Here is a 19,742-nt window from a genome sequence, read left to right as displayed (position 1 = left end):
TCCCTAGCCCTAGTACCATGTAAAGCTGAAATAAGTGTGAAAAATTAAAACAACAAGCAACTGAGAGCTGATGCTTATATGTAAAGACACCATTAGTTTCTGCCTAATAAAAACTTCAGTCCCATTCTAAATGCTCTTTGGATTTCAAAAATTGATTAGATCTGAAGAAGAGCCAGAAGAAAATCCTGATGCCAGGTGAAAGATGACACACCAAACATCTCAGAAATTCAAAATATCTCAGGCTAAATCTGTCAGCCTTTGTGATTAAGACTTATATAGAACACTTCATTATATTAATACCTTCACTACATAAATCTATCAACTCCATACTCATTCTTTCAACAGAAGACATTACTTGCAATTTTGGCAGAAGAAGAATAGAAACAAAGCAGGGTTTGTTGCTCCCCCCCCCCAGTCCTTCACCTCACTTGTCTTTGTAGAAGTCAGCATGTAATAATTCACACCAATTTTACTTGCAAAAACAAAAGAAAGGGAACCAATTTTAAAAATTGGCTCTGTTACTGAAGCTCTCTTAAATAACAAAAGGGAATGAGGTTTTCTTTTGTCCTTCAGTGTTGTGATACAATTTTTTGTTTTTTTGAACAATCCCAGCTTGCTTTTGCCAGATCTTTTTCTGAGCCTTCTCTTGGGTGTCATATTGATATAGTCGTAGGTAAATTTCTGATGATGAAGATGACAAAAAGAAGTTCCAGCCAGTAACTCTGTTCAAGCAAAGGCTCATGCAAAGTAGAATTTATTAAATTTGTGTAATAAGTAGGAATTGAACAAATTACTACAGTGCTGTTTTATTCCTTAGGTACTTGAGTTCCAGCATAGCTAAGACAAAAGCCAAATGCCTTTCATAGTCTGGGCTGAATGCCTGGAAGAAAACAGTCCATATGCTTAACACAGCTATGTAACATAGTATACTCCTCAGTCTTTGTTCACAAAATGTCTAGGGCTCAGAGCGATGAAGACTGAATTATACTTTAAAATCAGAAGACATTGATCCTACCAAGCACAGGTTGAGGTGGATTAGCAAAGTAAGGCAGGAAAGACTGGAATATGCTCACACAAGCTGTACACTGTATTTATTATTTGGGAGGAGGAGGGTAATGAAGAAGGCAACTTTATTGCACCATATGTAACTCCACATTTTAAAAAGACATTGCTAAAAAGAAATACAAACTGTAAGAAAACTGGGCATAAGCCATCATTTTAGTTCAGCATTCACTGGGATACGTTTTTAAACCTGAAACTGTTCATACTAACCATTTTAAAATTCTTAAAATTAATCAGAGATATAGAATACCTTTAATATTTCTCTTGTATATCTCTTCAGCCAGAAGACAGCAATTTGCCTTGGTGTGTGCAGTCTGAACTTCTGCTTTTCCTCTAAGCTTACTAAAGGTTCGGTCTCTGAAAAGAGAGGGATAGGTTTAAAATCCCTATTTCATATTTTAAGATAATGTATATATACTTAACGCTTTTAAATTTGTATATATTGCATACTTAGATCTACTCATTTCAGCGTCATTTCTCAAATATCTTAATTACATAATTTCTATGTGATTTAATTGTAACTATTTAAAAGAGTAATAAAATTGCATTGCCCACATTTAAACTTTCTTTAAATGTAAACCTATGAATAGTTCAACTTCTCTGTGTACCCTCATAAATTTAACATTGGGCAAATTTGACTACATCAATCTGCGTATACACTGAAATTGACTATCAAAGCAAATGGGGGAAGTCCCAGCCCAGAGGTGTTACAGGTTTACTATGGAGCTTTCTGTCAGTTGCAGCAATTTGTAGAAAACAAAACAGGTCATATAAAGTTCAAGAAATTTGTCAGGTCAGAACCTGTTATAGGTATTACTTACGGTACATCAGACAGCACTTTGACTTGGTTCTGCTTATCACCGCTTAGCATCTGTAAGGCCTTTTGAGACTCAGGGAATGGCTGTTGCCCTATTTTCCTTTTCTCTGCTTTGTGTATCTTTGTTGCATGCAATGCTATCTCTCTTAAAGCAGGCGAATAGGAACAGACCTGTTGCAAAAGTAATATTTTTAAAATGAAGTAATTTTCTTTTGTTGCTTTTGCTGCAAAGCAGTCATCTATGACCCACAGCTTGCTGTATCAGTTTTCATAAATCTGATCCCTAAGTCATTGTACATAGAGATAGTTTAAAGGTGTGTCTTTAGGAATCCTTTTTGATATTCTTGCAATTCACTTTTTATGCTGGCCTCAGAGGTGAGTGGCTTGTGTCTGAGCCAGTAAGTGTGCAATTCTATACCTCTCTCTTGGGTTTCTGGTAGCTGAGAAAATTTGGATCACTTTATCTGGACATAAGACTGGAGTACAGTTAACTGATTTTTATGCATTTAATGAAAGAATTTACAAACTTTCTGTTCCCAACTCAGGGAGCAATTTGATAAAGAAATACTCCCCTCCTTTATCTCTTCTAAGATGAGGGGCTGGATTAAATCTTTAGGCAAATAAAGACAATCAGCCAGGGATCTCTTAGTGCTCTCTCAATAATAGGATAATGTTGGCTGTTCTAGAAAAGTTAGCTTCTTTCCAGTAACTCAGGCCTTCAAACTTACTTATACAGTTCATTTAAAAATTCATATAAGTTTCTGCAGTTTGACAAGACCATAGGAAGAAGTCCACTGAGGGGATTCATTTATTGAAAACACAATGATTGTATCTGAAGAAAGGCATTAAGGAAGGCTCTTAGTATACAGTACTTAGATTATTTGAGATCACTGTAGATTCTGCAGGCAATGTGCATATGTTGGCAATATACATTAAATAATAGATATATAGTTGGTTTATTTTTAAAATTCTGAATCTTTTGTTTGAGCTCTATTTAAAAATACTGTATTAATAAACAATGACCTCTGTTCACAATAAACTCCTGTAAAATTCACAAAAATTCATGCATGGTAAATGTATTAAAGTGTGAATTTATTTTTCTGTGACTCTACCTGTAGAGTTTTAGGATACAGAGAAACAGTTATGGATTCCATATTCTATTCAGTCATTAGTACTAAGATTACTGAAATGAGGCTCCAGGTTAGGGCACGTCATTATCATGTGATCGTCCTGATTTGTCTGCAACCTGCCAGAAGTCATGGTTTTGAGAATTTCTTTCACAGCTTTCATCATGTAGTTCCTCACAAACTATCTGAAATTGTGACTCGAAGGCAGGCAAAGGTTTGTAAGTAGGAAAATTTTTAAGATGAGAAATTCATAGAAATACATTGGGGTTCAAAATCATAAAATCTTGTATGTAACAAATGCAAAGACACAGCAGAATACGACTGTTACCTCTTAAAAAAAACGGAAGGAAAAGGTAGCCCAGGAAAATCACACAATATTTGGCATTTTCCTTTATTACAAATGTAACATTGCAGTAAACTATTTATATCAGAGATTATTTTAAAAAACTTTTATTGTGTTCACCGTTGTTGCATTGTTTCATATTCATGTTAACTGCATGTAAACAAATTAATTAGGTGTGAAAAACTCTCTGGTAAGAAAAATCTTATCATTGTTCTGGAGCCAGATCTCAAGCAAAAAGATATTCATATGCAATGGAACACATGGAAGACAATGCATGCAACAAGAATGACCTTAGACCACAAATAAAATAAGTTCTTCAAGACTTTCATGAATCCATTTACTTATAAAATACTGAAGTGTGATAGGTTATTAATGAGTAGAAGAGTTACTTACTATTTTCTGAAGAGAAAGAGGTTCTGAAGGTACAGTTATATTCCTCTGTAAACACATTTGTTTTAAAATTGCTTCTGCAACAAACATTTGAAGCCAGAGGGATGGTATGGCGCAAATAAACATTTTTAATTCACATATAGAAAAATCTGGATAAAAGCAATAGGGGCAAAAAATATAAAGTGAGTATCAGAATGAGAATACAGAAATCTATACACCTAGTTATCTGGAATACAGCTTTTCCAGAATTTTTTTCCTCCTGTTACAGACACAGAAGCTATTCTCCAGAAGAATTACTAAAAGTAATCACATTAAGAAACATTTTATCCATCATATAAGATAATGACCAGCTACTAAGAGAATGTTTAACATGTTTTAAAAGACAAAGCATCAATCTTATGTGAAATTTTTTAAAATGCTCTCAATATAATCTTATAAAGTTACTCCTTTATTTTGACAATAAAACTACTTATTTGTGAAGTTATTCAAGTGATCACCTTTTAAATCTCTAAGTGACACAAATTCAAATTAGATCTGTAGCACATAAACAATAAGTCTTCAAGTAATGCAGGGTGACTTACAAGTTCAACATTAAAAGTGACTGTAGGCAAATTGCAATCCCATTCAGATGCATCAAATAGCTTATACTGTTAACAAAAGAGAAAACCACTCAGTGGCAGATTATATATAGATATACATACGTATCTATCTCAATATATATCAGGAATATGTCTGGCCTACCTTTCTTTTTGTGGAAAAGGAGGTAGAATGACTGATATGAATTTGCATTTTGATCCTGGCATAGTAATTTTGTCAAAACAATAACTAAATCAGGTGGAGACGAATATGTGCCATGAGGAAGGAATTCTTTACTGTATGGAGGGAATATTTTAGTCTTCTAAGAAGTGCTCATAAATTAACTGATCTGAAGACTCAATAAAAACACAAGTTTTAAGAGTACAGATGTTCTCTACTGTAAGAGTAACTGAATTTAGAAGAACTCTGCAACAATTTTGCTTTGGATTGTGCCAGGTGGCACAGGTCAAAGAATCTTTATTCTTTATAAGCAGACAGTGAATGCTGTTTTTATTTTCCATTTGTGTATAAGAAAGTAAGGAAGTCTTACAGAAATATATAACTAAAATTCTCCCTATTATAGGACAACTAGAAAATATGTTGGAGAGGTGGCAATAGCCGTACAAACTAGAAGCACCATTAATTTAAATACTACAAAGTTCCAAGTGCTTTGGCCTTCTAAAATGCAAGGCAGGCTATAACAGTTCTGATAATTTGCTTTCTGTAAGACTGGAGTGGAAATATTTGTACAGAGATTAAGATTTTAGTTTAATTTTTTTCAGCATATTTCTGAAGGGCCCAGGTAGAAGGCAGATACACTTTAAACGAAGCCTACATACACACCTGTTACTACAGAAAATAATGACTGAAACTAGAATATCCATATTTGTTACATGGAGGGTAGTAGAAAGAACGGGGGGGAAGCTTTGGAAGGAATTAAGTTTGGAAATGAAATTAAAATTCAGTGTTTCTCTTGAGATTATTTTTTTTGCTTTTTGAGTTCCACAACCCCTAGTTGTTAAAAGTACAGATACCTCTACCAACATTACATGGTAAATGATAACCATGACATTTCTCTTTAACCAGTATATTTAATGAAGGAGAAAAATAATTCACATTTATACTTACTGAGATTTATTTAGAGTGATTTTAATGCAAAAGCCTGTTCTCTGTAGCCTTTGCTTAACACTGACAGACACACACACAGTGGAAAACTTTCCTGCATATGTACACACAACGTTAAGAGTGCACAGCTGCAACAGGAGGTAAAAAGTAACTTGAAAGTTGTTCCACTTCAGCAAGCTGGAATCAGTTTATCACTGTGTGGGTGTGACCAAAGCTGTGTATTCTACACCCTCTACTTAATTTCGCATGAACTGTTAACAATGGACCATTGGCAGCAGCTGCCCAGGGCACACCTGACCCCTCAGGATGTAAGTTGGGTGTTAAAGAAGCCTGTGAGATAAGAGCTGTGGTAACTCCCCTCCAGGAAGTCATTGGCACCTTCATACCCAGCCTGAGGGGTCATGTCTGCTAATGGGCCATCAACGATTCCAAAAATATCCCATGACTCACAGAGTTAGATCACCCATTGTGTAATTCCCTGCCCTGGGGGAGGTACTGAGTGGTCCCACCTGGACCTGAGGGTATATAATCTTGGGGCTTTTGGGACTTGGGGAACCACTTGTTGGATCCAGAGGAGGACCAGAACCTCAGCAGGAAGAGATCACCACTCTTGACCAGACAGCAACCATCATCTGCACCTACAGGTTTTTCACCTCCTTTTACTTGGGATTTGGGGGAACCACATGGGTCTCAGCACAGGGGCTAACAAACCCCATTGTGTTTGTGCCCCAGGATGCTGGGTATACTTCTGGGTTTTGTGGGTTCTCTTTGTGCCATTGCATTTATTGTAATATTTTTATTAAATTGTAACTCTGACTTAACCTCTTTCGTGTCGGGTTCGTTTCTTCTGCCGGTTTACCTTTAAAGCAGCACAGAAGTAAACAAAGGATTTTAGTTAGGACTTAGTGTATCTGATCAGAAGACTTTTGAGAGGTCTTGCTAACACTTACCATCACATGAAACGGCAAGGTACTGTGCCAAATCATCAGCTACTTGATGAAACACATTTCTGTCCATAATAAAACCTGTGATGATCCAATACTCCACTACAATTCCAAGAAGCGCATTTAGTATATCAGCAATTTCACACCTGAAAGCCTAAAAAAAAAAAAGAGCATCTATATTGTACTGTATAACAAATTGAAATTGATAATGTACCATCTATAAAGTAGAGAACTGGTCTATGATGAAGATGATATTTTTAGATAAAAAGCCCACTCTGTTGCCATGTCACTCCTTCACTGGCCTTTCTTTTTCTTCTCAAAAGCTAACTGTTGCAGACAGGTCAACAAAATAAATGTCATTGATGCCACACCAATTAAGATTTAGCACTAGAGAGAAAGAAGTTATTGAAAACATCCTATCTAAAACTATAAACAAAATGGGATCAAAGCTTACAATTACGTGATTTCTTTTTAAATTAGGTTTTGTTTAGCCGTGAGATTTCAAGTACTGGACTTATTCCAGTCAACCTCACATTTGACAATTACGAGGATCTTCTCCCTACTTTATCAGGATTCTCTTTTCCTAATAATTTCATCATGAAATTAAAGCTCCTTTTTTGACTAACCATGTATGTCTACACCAAAAAGGAAAAGGGTATAAGGTGTTAGTTTCCTGCAGAAAAAACATTGGCAGCCACTTTGCAAGAGGAAACTCTTCTTTCCTAAGAGACTAGCAGGTCCAAATTCAGAAAAAAAAAAAACCCACATATCTTTGGGTATTAGCCTCACCATTTTCCCCCCTTAATTGGCACAAAATGGTCATGTATAAATAAAAAAGCCGAAGTGTATTTTCTTCAGGACACAACAAGAGAATATACAGGATTCTATCTATTATACTTTTCTCCGGGGACACCCCCTTGCTGTGGGGGAGAAGCTTGCGTGCCCTCATGAGGTTGAGAGCTATGCTGGTGGTGATTTATGCCACCAGTAGGGTCTCCCATGCCAGACAGGTCTCAGCTGAAGGGTCAGACAAAGTGTGTCCATGGATAGGATGGGCTCACTAGCCCCTTGGCAACACTCCTAGGAGAAGGACAACTCCAACCCCAGATCCAGGCAGATGGAGCTCACTTAGCCCTATAAGCCTATCCAAGAGAAGGATACTCTAACCAAACCTACGTCCTGAGGTACTCACTGTCACCGTCCAAGCTCGCTAGGCTGTGGCAGATGAACCTCAGGAGTAAAGGGTGGGGCCAGTTCTGCACACACTGTGCCTCACCTAAAAAATCCACTGCGCAGGCTTGAAGGGTTCACCCACATTACAAAGCCCTGTAGCGACAGGCGAGGGTCGAAAACGGCAGGTGATAGGAAGCAGCTGGAAGCCGCAGACACAACCCTGCATGCAGGCGGTTCAGGATATTCATCATTTGAGACTTGACCCTGTTGATGACAGTCTCTTGAGGCAGCAGCCTGAATGACCAAGCAGCCTTTTCTAGGGACAGCACTGCTTGCTCCACATGGAGAGGGGCCTAGAAAAGGTGGCCTGAACAAAGCTCATCTCCACACCCGGTTGGATAACTGCGGCCAACCAGCATCTTCAATGCTGTCAAACAGGAACAAAGAGATTTCAAAGGCATACACCTGCCTCCAAAGGTGTGTTCAAATGCACACTCGCATGTTGGAACACCAGAACGATGCTTGATACTGGGGATAGTGGACATCCTGAGCGTCGTTCTGCTCGAATTGCCCACAAACTGTCATGGCTCAACATTGACATTACTGCTCTCAGTGAAGTTCATCTTCATGAGAAAGGCAGCCTTAAAGAAAATGGTGCCAGCTACACACTCTACTGGTCTGGCAAACCCAAAACCGAAAGACACCTTTCAGGAGTTGGCTTCATGATTAAAAACTCCATTGCCTCCAAACTTGAAAATCTGCAGACAGGTTATTCTGATCGCATTATGTCCTTACGCCTCCCTCTACACAACAAGCAACGTGATGTTCTTTTTAGCGTATAGGCCCCAACACTCCAAGCTGACCCAGCGGAAAAAGACAAATTCTACACTGACCTGTGCCGCCTCACCCAAAAGGTTCCTGCAGATGATAAGATCATAATCCTTGGTGACTTCAACGCCAGAGTAGGTAAGAATTCTGAAGCCTGGAAAGGAGTCCTGGGCAAGCATGGCATTGGAAACTGCAATGACAACAGATGGCTCCTGCTAGAGTTTTGTGCAGAACAGCAGCTCACCATCACCAACACTATCTTTCAACAGAAAGACAGCCTGAAGACAACCTGGATGCATCCTCGATCCAAGCACTGGCACCTCACTGACTATATCTTAGTGCAACAGAGAAATGTCAGCGATGGCCATCATACTCGAGTGATGCCTAGTGCATAACGTCAAACAGACCATCGCCTTGTGCGTTGCAAACTTAACCTCCACTTCAAGCCCAAACCTAAGAGAGGCGGCATTCAAAGGAGGAGGCTCCAAGCCAGCAATCTTCAAACAGCCACAGTGAGAGACAGCTTTCACGTAAACCTTCAAACTGGACTTAAAGATAATCCCATAAATCCCTCTCCTGAAGTGCTTTGGCAACATATTAAAAATTGCATCCTGCAGTCCTCTGAAGAGTCCTTAGGGTTCTCCTCCAAGAAAAACAAAGACTGGTTTGATGAAAACAATCAAGAGATCCAGGAATTGTTGAAGAAGAAGAGAACTACAAACGAAGCACACCTTGCTCAGCCATCTTGCCATATAAGAAAAGCCGCTTTTATTCTTGCATGCAGTAAGCTCCAACAGAAACTTTGAGGCATCCAGAACAAATGGTGGCTCAGTCTAGCAGAAAAGACACAACTATGCGCAGATTTGGATGATCAAGGAGGATTCCATGAGGCCCTGAAAGCAGTGTATGGACCCACACACCAGGTTCAAAGCCCCCTACTCAGTGCAGATGGTCAAATGCTTCTCACAGATAAAACCTCCATCCTGAACCGATGGTCTGAACATTTTCAGACTCTCTTCAGTGCCAACCATGTAGTACAAGGCTCAGCAATTCAGCACATGGCAAAACAACCAGTGAAAAATGAATTGGATGCAGCCTCTACTATGGGAGAGACACTTAAGGCCATACAACAGGTGAAAACTGGCAAGGCAGCTGGGGTTGATGGAATTCCACCCGAAATCTGGAAGCATGGAGGTCAAGCACTCCATGCCAAATTCCACGAGCTTGTTGTGCATAGCTGGGAACAAGGGGAACTACCATCAGATCTCTGTGACGCAATCATTATCACCCTGTACAAGAAGAAAGCAGAAAAATCAGACTGCTCAAACTACCGAGGTGTATTACTTTGCTCTCCATTGCTGGTAAAATCCTTGCAAGAATACTTCTGAACAGATTAGTACCCCCTATTGCAGAACTTCTACCTGAAAGCCAGTGTGGTTTCAGAGCCAATAGGAGCACCACAGACGTGGTATTTGTTCTCAGACAACTGCAAGAGAAGTGTAGGGAACAGAACAAAGGTCTCTATGTAACCTTCATTGACCTCACCAAAGCTTTCGACACAGTAAGCAGAAAAGGCCTGTGGCAGATCTTGGAACATTTAGGATGTCCCCCCAAGTTCCTCAAAATGATCATTCTGCTACATGAGGATCAGCGTGGACAAGTCAGATATGGCGATGCACTCTCTGAGCCCTTTCCAATAACCAGTGGTGTGAAACAAGGTTGGGTTCCTGCACCAACTCTATTCACAATCTTCTTCAGCATGATGCTCCAAAGAGCCATGGCAGACCTCGATAAAGAAAACGGCATCTACATCTGATATCGTACCAATGGAAGCCTATTTAACCTAAGGCGACTGAAGGCCCACACCAAGACCCTAAATCACCTTGTCCATGACCTGCTTTTTGCTGATGATGCCGCCCTCGTTGCTCACACAGAAGCAGCTCTGCAGCGCTTAACATCCTGCTTTGCAGAGGCTGCTGAGCTTTTTGGGATGGAAGTCAGCCTGAAGAAGACAGAAGTTCTCTACCAACCTACACCTCAAGAAGTTTTCGATCATCCTCACATTACCACAGGCAAATCAGAGCTTAAGTCAGTCCAGCAGTTCACCTATCTGGGAAGTATCATTTCCTCAGACGGTAAGAACAACAAAGAGATAGACAACAGGCTAGCAAAGGCATACAGAGCCTTTGGAAAACTCCATAAAAGAGTCTGGTCCAATAAACATCTGAAGAAAAGTACAAAGATCAGCGTCTACAGAGCCATTGTCCTGTCTACTCTTTTATAGGGGTCTGAATCCTGGGTCATCTACTGTCACCACCTGCTGCTTCTCAAATGCTTCCATCAGCGCTGCCTCTGTTCAATCCTAAACGAACACTGGTCTGATTACGTGACCAATGTGTCTGTTCTTGAACAGGCAGGGGTCAGCAGTATCGAGGCCATGCTGATGAGAATGCAGCTGTGCTGGGCAGAGCACGTCTCCAGGATGGAGGATCACAGCCTCCTGAAGATTGTACTCTATGGTGCACTCGCCACCAGCTGCCGCAAGAGAGGTGCCCCAAAGAAGAGATACAAGGACTCCCTGAAACAACACCTCAGCCTTGGCCATATTGACTGCCATCAATGGTCCACTCTGGCCTCCAATCGGGATTCATGGAGACACACCATTCACAACGCTGCTGCTTCCTTTGAGAACGCACACAGAGTCAGTCTTGAGGAGAGAAGACAACGCAGAAAGAACCGTTCCTCACCAATATCCCCTAAAGAGACATTCCGCTCTGCCTTTTGTGACCGGACCTGCTTATCCCGTACCAGCCTTTTTAGCCACCAGCACACTTTCAGCAAGTGTGGGTAGTGCCCTTCCCAAATCTTCGTTCGCGAAGGCTAGCCATGATGATGGTGATCTATTATTCTACTTTAGCATACTATCCAGACATACCGTGACATAGACCAATGCATATTTTCACCCATGTCAGAACTTAATCAGTACTTGTTGCGTAAAGCAGCGTTTCTAGTGTCTGAGTTAGTCTGTGCAAAGTGAAGTCATCTCCGTCTACTCAATACCTTTCTGTGCCATGTGGAAGTATTTTATGTAATGATTCTGAAGTTATTCCTCTGACCACGTGTAGAACCACAGAAAACTTAGTTATGACTGAAATAGCAACTTGGAAGAATACATGCACCATAGTAGGAACACACAAAATTAATTTGACCAAAAAAGAAACATATCTAAGGCTCTACCAGAGAATCACTACTGTTACACTAGAGCACCAGTTGATATTTGGCATGTAGTGAAAGAGAACGAGTACTTGAAATTGGACTGTTTTGGTTAACAGGGAAATTTAACTGAGTATGTTTGTCTCATACTTCTTTGAGAACAAAATATGTTCAACCTTGGTTTAAAATAGTCTAATAGGACTCCCTCAGGAGCTGAAAAGCACCAAAACCAGTTTGAGCATCAATAGGTCAAACAGACATGTATATGAGCAATGGAGACCCTTGACATAACTAAGTTGTATAATAAAAGGATTAGAAAGTAATTTGTCAGAAACCTATGTAAATACTGTCCCTACAGTTAACAGTTACTTGTTATTCAAAAGAAAAGCTATAAACACAACTACAAATAAACATGGTGTGGGGTGGTAGCATAACCTCCATCACTGAATGTTTTTAAGAAGTGGCCAAACAAAATCGGTTAGGATTGTGATCTCCCAGACTGCTTCCAGCTGGATTTCCTCTTTAAATAATATAATGAATAATAAATTTTATTCATATTAAAATTATATTCAATATTGATTTGAAAAGCTCAAGAGATACAAAAACTTCTATGTTCTTCAGCAGTGCCTTTTTATCTTCAAAAATAGTTTCAGTTTCATTCCTTCAAGTTGTCCCAACAGATTAATGGAATGATCACGAAAGGCATCCAATTTCTTGTCACAAATTTCATTCTGGAACTTTCATGCTACTGGAAATTCTATCTACCACTAGAAAGCAAAAGCACTCATATATGTAACTTCAGTCTTTATAGCCCCTCATACTTAGTTTTTTTTGATTGCTCTTTTTACATGGTGTGTTTACACTTACACACATATAATACATAATTTTGCAACAAATCAGCACCAGAAGAGAGGAAACAATTATTTTCCCTGCACTTTAAGGATTATTTGTTGCAATCTCTTTGTATCACAGAGAGAGAATTAAAAGTAAATAAAAATAAATAAAATTAAAAATTAGTAACTTCCCACTTTCAACAGTTAAAAAAGATTATGTTAGATATGTCTCAAGAAATAATTTAGTTAAAATATTCATCTGTTTCTATTTACAGATGTTTTTGCTGCAGAACTGCATGTATGTTTGGTATATCACAAGTGGCATGTTTGTTTCTTCTCACAAGCTAGCACACTGGGAAACACGGTCACCCCTTTAAACTGTGCTACAAACCACATCCTTTGTGTGACCATGGAGATAGTAACAATACTTAAAAGTCATTCCTTTTAATTAGGTTTCTGAATGGTCCTTGTCAAGATGTTGCCTCTTAAGTGAACAGCTTTTAAAAACAAAAACTGGTAACAATGGCTCATACCCTCAAACCAAGGGTAAATTTAGCACTGTATATGCTACATTTAGTGACATGGAAATACTGTGGATTTATTTATGCATCTCTAAAAAGATAAAAAAGGAATGAGAAAACACAGTGCTGCCTGCACAGCTGGGGAGGATCTGCTCTTTTGGCTTTCTGAATGACCTTTCAAACTATGTAATGGAATTTTAAAAGGAGTCTCTGAGTATACAGAAAAAGCAGTGTAACAACATTGACAGTGAAAGAAGGGATAATGACAAGCTGGATTGTAAAAATATGGAATTTTGGTTTATTTTTCCCAAAAAGTGTAATGGGAAAGAGAGTACAGTGCAATATATAAATAACGCTCTTAGAAGTAACATAAAAACTCTATGGATATGAGGCAACAAGCTTCTTTTTAAGGCTAGAATTCACATCTGCAGGGATATTGTACATTACAGTGCATAAGTTCAAGGTGAGAAAGTAACAGGCATCTGGGTTTTGTGCTGAAACTACAATTCTTACATATATAACGCAAAAAGAATCTAAACAAGAGGTAGGTCTCTGTGTTTTATGTTATGTTTTATTCCTTTTTTTAAGGTTATTTTTCATATATAGACTCTGACACAAGTGATTATTCTATGTAAAGAAAGGTTTAAGAAAAAGGTATGACTTACAGTGCTTGAACATACTTACTTGAAAAGAAGGCATAGCAGAAAAAAAAGCCTGCTTGGTGCTCCCTAAGTTTGAAAAGGTAGGTTGTTTAAATATAAATATGAGCATAGAAGCCTAATTTTAGGCACTTCTAAGATACTTTGACCACGGAGAAAAAGCAGCACTGTTTCAGAATGTCTTGCTTTGATAGCCCTCAAAAAAGGTAGGAGGTCTGCCTAGGTAAGATGAGTGAAAAGCTCTCATTATGTTTCATCTTTTTGCTTTCATAACATAATAAAGAACTATTAGGTATTACACTGAAAATGCTTTTTTTCCAGAATACTTGATTTGCTATTGTTCTGTTACTGGATTGAAAAAGTGCATGAATTACCAATTTATTCTGTGCTTTCACTATAATTTAAAAGAGAATGCAGAGACAGCAGTTAACTTTTTATTTTATGTGAGAATCCAGAAGTCAAAGGTGTTTTATAAGGCCTCTTGCTTCTGAAAATAAAGAGCTGCTATAGAGGACACTCAGTACTTTTCAGGTCAATGTCCTGCTGGTCAGTAGGTCACAGAACAGCAATTAAGTTGCCTTCAATTCCATTTTTATGAAAAGTCCTAGGGAAGATACCAAATGAAACTAAAGGACTTGGGAATAAAAAAAATGTGAAGAAAAAGGGCATTTATTAGAGTAAAATAATGCATATCTGTAGAATAGCAAAAAGGTATTAGTTTTGTTTAGGTTTCTCTTTCAAACATTTCCTGAATCCACCAGTGTAAAACAAGATAATCACCTCTTTCATTACATCATGTTTTTTGACAGGATTTTTTAAGCTGGTGTCCCTAGTAACTACAGTAATACCTGCTGGTAAGGGTACATGAACATCTGAATGTAGCCAACAAACTACTCATGACTCGTTTCTTCTCTGCACATCTATATGAGAATCTTATGGATCAATTCATTTCCTTTAGTGGAGCAAAACCCAGCATGCTTCACAACAAAAGGCAGCTATAACAAGCAGCTGTGATATTACATATAATTCCATACAAAAGAATGAACAAAAAATGTCTTTACAAAAAATATGTCAGTCTTCATTATTTTAAAGTGTAAAAGTCATACTCACATCATTTTTTCTGTTCAATTCTCTATGGGAAAGTATGACCCAATCTGCCAGAATATTTATGTGTTTGGTAAAAAGCACTGAGGTTCCGCTTCCCACCCAAAATGTCTTCAAAAGAACTGTCTGTGGCATGACTTGCTGATGCTGTGAACTGGTCCCTTCAACCAAACTGTAAAAAAAAAAAGTGAAAAAATCCCAAAATTTTATGCTGCCTTATTACACTGCAGTTACCAGACAGAAACCTTGTCCTCTATCAAAACACACACAGGTTTGGCAATTTTTAAGTATGGAAGGATAAGTCAGAAAAGTTACCATAATGATGACTATTACTATTAGACTAGGGGAATTCTAATATTGTGCTAATATTTACATAAACTAAAGGCCACCTTTAGTGTATAAAGGTAGTGGAAAACCACGACTTCTTTTATACTTCACAAACCAAGGAAAAATAATTGTTTCCCTAAGATAATAGGGAGATAAGTTTATTGAATTAAAAAACCCCAAACAACATAAAACTCAGTATCTTCAAAATGCTGCTTGTTTACCTCTAAGGACGAATGCTGAAGCACTGCAAGGCTAAAAATACAACTTTGTGAGCAAAATTAAGTGCTTATGAAACTTGTAATACAGTAAAATAACATGCTGCGAAAAGCAAGAGGCCTTAAAACATGATTAGAAAAAGTCTATATAAATAAACTAAGAATTGATAGATATAAAAGGAAATGCTCAACAGCCATCTCTGTAGAACAGTATACTAATAGGGATATACAAACACCGGGATACAAGCTGCTGCAGATAAAGAAATGTATGTGAAATTGTGAAAAATAAAAAAGTAATATCCTAAAAACCCCACCTTTTTTTCAGAAACTCTACTTCAGCTTTTACTAAGTCAAAGAAAAACTTCAGTAATGTTTTGTGAACTATCTTCTGTTCATCTTCTCTCCCTGAAATTGGTTCCGCATGGCAAATGGTTTTGCAATAAAGGCATGACCTGAAAAATAAAACCCAAAAAATTCATTTGTATGACAGAAATCATAGTTTGATCTTTTGTCAAAAATGTCAGCTTTGAATTTTGACTGTTTTGACAAGGAAATTACTTGCTCCCTGGAAACATTCAACATTTTAAAGCCTGATTTTCTGGCTTTAAAGCTATTTTCAGAGAATGAAAAAAAAATCAACATGTTTGTGACTCAGCTTCTGTATTTCAGATGATTTTGTATGATAGTGTATATTAAATAATTTCACTGTTTCATTTTTACTGTTTCTACGTGTGTTATTGTACAATTACTACATTCAACAGAACTTCTTTAACATCTTTTAATACAAGATAATCTTGTAATATTTTACAGACATTGTAAAATTCTACAAACATTATTTCAGATAACAGTTCACACAGAGCATTTGACAGGACTGCATACTACCAAACACAATGGAGATAATTCTGAAGTAACATGCAGACACATTTTTTGGCTAGAATTGAGTACTAGAACCACCAGGTAAACAATTGCTGGGAACTGACACTGCAGAAAAGACAAAACACTTCATCTAAAAGACCAAATCTCTTCCATTCCATGTGACATGTTCCTAGTGAAAACTATTTGATAGCAAATTACAGGCATTCAATGCCCTTCAAGACATGCTTACAATCATACGCATTCATGTATCTCTAATCACGGTTGTATCAAAGTATTTAAATGTTACTTAACATTTTACGACAGCAACAAAAAGAGGTTTAGTTCTCTTCCAAATGAACAGAAGAACTAAATTCTGTTGATGCAAATTACAAAAAATGAGTTCTTAGGATAAAGCAGAGACTAATTACCAAAACAACTCCTATGTGCTGTGTTACATTTGTAGATGTATAAGATATAATCAGACTTCGCAATAAGATGGTAGAGGTTATGATTAAAATCAAAAACAACATGAAACTTCATGTTGAGTAAGATAAAACTTTTATTTTCTCTGTAACTGCAGGCATATGTATGTGTGTGTGTCTATACACAGACAAACCATGACAGCAATAATAGATGGATTATTACATGTTGTGGAAAGCATAAAAAGTAAAAGATTTTTTTAAAGGAATAAGGCTAAGAAAATGTACATATTTTTCTTTCCACAAAATCTCCATCTGCCTGCGAGCCAATGCATTGTGAAACACAAAGTGAAATGTCCATATCTGTTACAATTCCAGACAGTCATAGCTTGTTCTCTTGAAAATGCAAATTTGAGGCAACAGAAAGCCAACTCTCCTCCCTTGTTCCTGAGTTTGGAGTAACATAAAAACTATAGCATCCAGCACCTCATTAAACTTTCTTACCTTACAAGCATCTCTATCAATGACCATGTACCTTTCTTACAGATAGGACACTGAAGAAGATCCAAATAATATTTTAACATAGACAGGGACTTCCAGGGAGGATCATGTTGGAGAATAAGGTAGAAAATGTGACAAAGTTTGGCAAAAAATGTTGCATTGGTATTTCCCTGTAATAAAATGAGAAAATAATAATGGCTCCATACTAGCTAAATATTCATAATCACTAAGAGTTTATTTATTTTCCTTATTCTTTACAATCCTAAGAGACTGAAGTAACATTTAATTTAATGCATAACTACAAGCAGAAAAAAATCATACTTAAGAAAAAAAAAGGAAGAATAACTTGCTCTAGTGAGATATTCCAGCTGAATGCACTATTTAGAACAAACCTTCTCAATTGATGTCTCTACCTGTGGCCTACTAGCATAGTGCTGTGTATAAATGTGACAAAAAATATTTGTGACCAGGTCTTCCAGAATAGAGTACTACATTAATACAGTTGCAAACAAATACAAATTAAAACAAACCTTGAAGTATTAAAATGTTTTGGGTTTTGGGATTTTTTTTGTAACACAAACACATTGGTGAACACATAGAGATGAGCGAACACATCACTAAAACTACTAAATACAATGTCAGAAGCAAAGATCCATTTACTTCCATTTATTGCTTTAATTTTTAAAATACTTTAGTCTTCAGCTCTCACCAAGAAGACATATTCTAGAAGAGAATGAAGAAGTTGCACAGGAGGTGCACGATACTTCTGACCTGAAGCAAGTTCTGTGATTACATCAGGAAATAATTGCTCTTCCACTAATCCTTGAAGTATATACCAGCTGCCTCTGGATAAGGCACTTTTAACCTAGAAATGAGATATCTTTGTAAAAAAGAGTAAATAAAATAATACCTTAAATAAAATCACCCCATAACTAACTAACATAACCAACAGGCAATGTCTAAGTAAAATATTGCTAATATGTATCTTGGTTGCAACAGGGTTCATTTTTGCAATAGTTATGAGAAGGCATGGCTAAGACAAGGAGGTTATTCTGGAAGTTATTCTCACATCACTGCCAGGGGCAGGGAAAGGGGACTCTTGCTTCTGAGATGGGCGTTCTAAGAAAATCTGGCAGGGGGAGCTGTCCACTGGTTTATTGTGGCAGGCTTTCCATATTGAATCCTTTTTTCTTATGCCTTTTGTTATTAATATTGTTGCTGTTACTGTTCATTTTCTTATCTCATTGCTGTTTCCAGTAAATTGCTCTTATCTAGACCATGATCTTTGCCTTTTGTGCCTCCAGCAGGTGAGAGGCAAGGGGAAATGGCCCATGATTTTAGCAGAAGTACTAAATTGGAGAATATAATTCCAAAACCACAATGTAACAGGAATGATTACAAACTAAAAGAAAAATTACTTATTGTCTCATCCAGTCTAAATAATTTTGTTTTAGAAGGGCCCTCCCGCTACCTGAATAAGGCTTTTAAGTAGGTTTCAGAATATGCTTCTCTTCTTAGATCAGACTACATCTAGCCTTTAAAAAACAAGTTACAGTTCACACATGCGGTAATTTGTCTGTAACTTATTCTGGAAAGCTATACAAAAGAGTTTTAGAATTTCCAAAAGTGCAGAGTACATCCCACAACATATAGCTGAAGAAAGAAAGATAATGAGTAGCATGGAACAGTTAAGAAGGCCACAGAAAAGTATGTATGTATGACTCAGCTTCGTGAATGAAGAGTTGGGAAGGGCTCTACCCACACAGGTGTGTCCTTTGAGCCTGTGCAGTGATTTTTCAAGTGAGGCACAGTGAGCATGAAACTGGCCTCACCCTTTAACTCCTAAGGTTCATCTGCTACGGCTGAGAAAGCTTGGATGGTGACAGTGAAGTCCCCAGGACTAGAACCTACAGCCCCCAGTATTCCCAGGAAGACTCCCATGCAAGTACTGACGGAGGCTGACCCTGCTTAGCTTCCGAGATCAGATGGAATCAGGTGTCAGGAAGGCATTTAACTGCCTCCAGAGAAAAGTACAAAACCATGAAATACATAATTTAAGGGTATACATCATAAAACCAAAACCTATATAACTGTTTTATCTCCCTACCTCTCCTACTCCCATATAGAATGTCAGAGAAGCATCTAACATTACAGATTACACAAGCAGCAATCCCAATGGATTTCAAAACTCTGAAAATCTTAGTGGCACAGTGCTTCCTGCTTGTTCTCTGCCATTCATAACAGCAAAACTTTGCAGGCTTTCCAAGAATTCACATAGATCTAATGGCTTTCATGACATGCTTTATCTGCTCTGCAACTTCCCTGTTACTGTCTGTACTTTCAAACCTTCCAAAAATCTCAGTTAATGATAATAATGAACTAACGAAGGCCTCACCTACATTCCTATTTACATGTTTCCTCTAGTACAGGTTCAAGCCAAAGCTGATGCACAAACCAGTAGCAGAGATATCGCTAACTGAAGCATAGCTTCCCTCTGCCCAATAACTTCTCTTTTGAAATCCGGCTTTTGCATTTCACCACACAGCCTGAGGCTCTCCTTAATTCAAAGAAACTGGGATAACGAGTCACAACTGAGAGAAGTAGTAAGATAACTGATTGGACTGCTGGGAATTATAGAGTTACATAAATTTATTGTTCCTTTAGTACCCGGCAAATTGTAGAATTTATGATCTCTGCCAAAACCCTCTGT

At 37.8% G+C, this 19,742-nt stretch overlaps 1 protein-coding gene across 4 annotated transcripts in view; it reads right to left on the bottom strand.

The window, feature by feature from the left end:
• SLF1 (SMC5-SMC6 complex localization factor 1) overlaps positions 1–19,742 on the bottom strand; it is a 43,404-nt gene that overhangs the window by 5,249 nt on the left and 18,413 nt on the right. For all 4 annotated transcript variants that reach the window (XM_071581647.1, XM_071581649.1, XM_071581650.1 and 1 more), the window contains 8 exons: positions 17,742–17,897; positions 17,036–17,202; positions 15,572–15,709; positions 14,722–14,887; positions 6,391–6,538; positions 3,743–3,888; positions 1,884–2,050; positions 1,313–1,419 (listed from right to left, as the gene is read on the bottom strand). In XM_071581647.1, the coding sequence (XP_071437748.1) occupies positions 1,313–1,419; positions 1,884–2,050; positions 3,743–3,888; positions 6,391–6,538; positions 14,722–14,887; positions 15,572–15,709; positions 17,036–17,202; positions 17,742–17,897 (1,195 nt within the window). The remainder of the gene's footprint in view (positions 1–1,312; positions 1,420–1,883; positions 2,051–3,742; positions 3,889–6,390; positions 6,539–14,721; positions 14,888–15,571; positions 15,710–17,035; positions 17,203–17,741; positions 17,898–19,742) is intronic.

Source organism: Pithys albifrons, chromosome Z (genome assembly GCF_047495875.1).
Source record: "Pithys albifrons albifrons isolate INPA30051 chromosome Z, PitAlb_v1, whole genome shotgun sequence".
NCBI classification, from domain to species: Eukaryota; Metazoa; Chordata; class Aves; order Passeriformes; family Thamnophilidae; genus Pithys; species Pithys albifrons.
The sequence above is the reverse complement of the archived record's forward strand: the minus strand, read 5'-3'. Positions and strand labels throughout refer to the sequence as shown.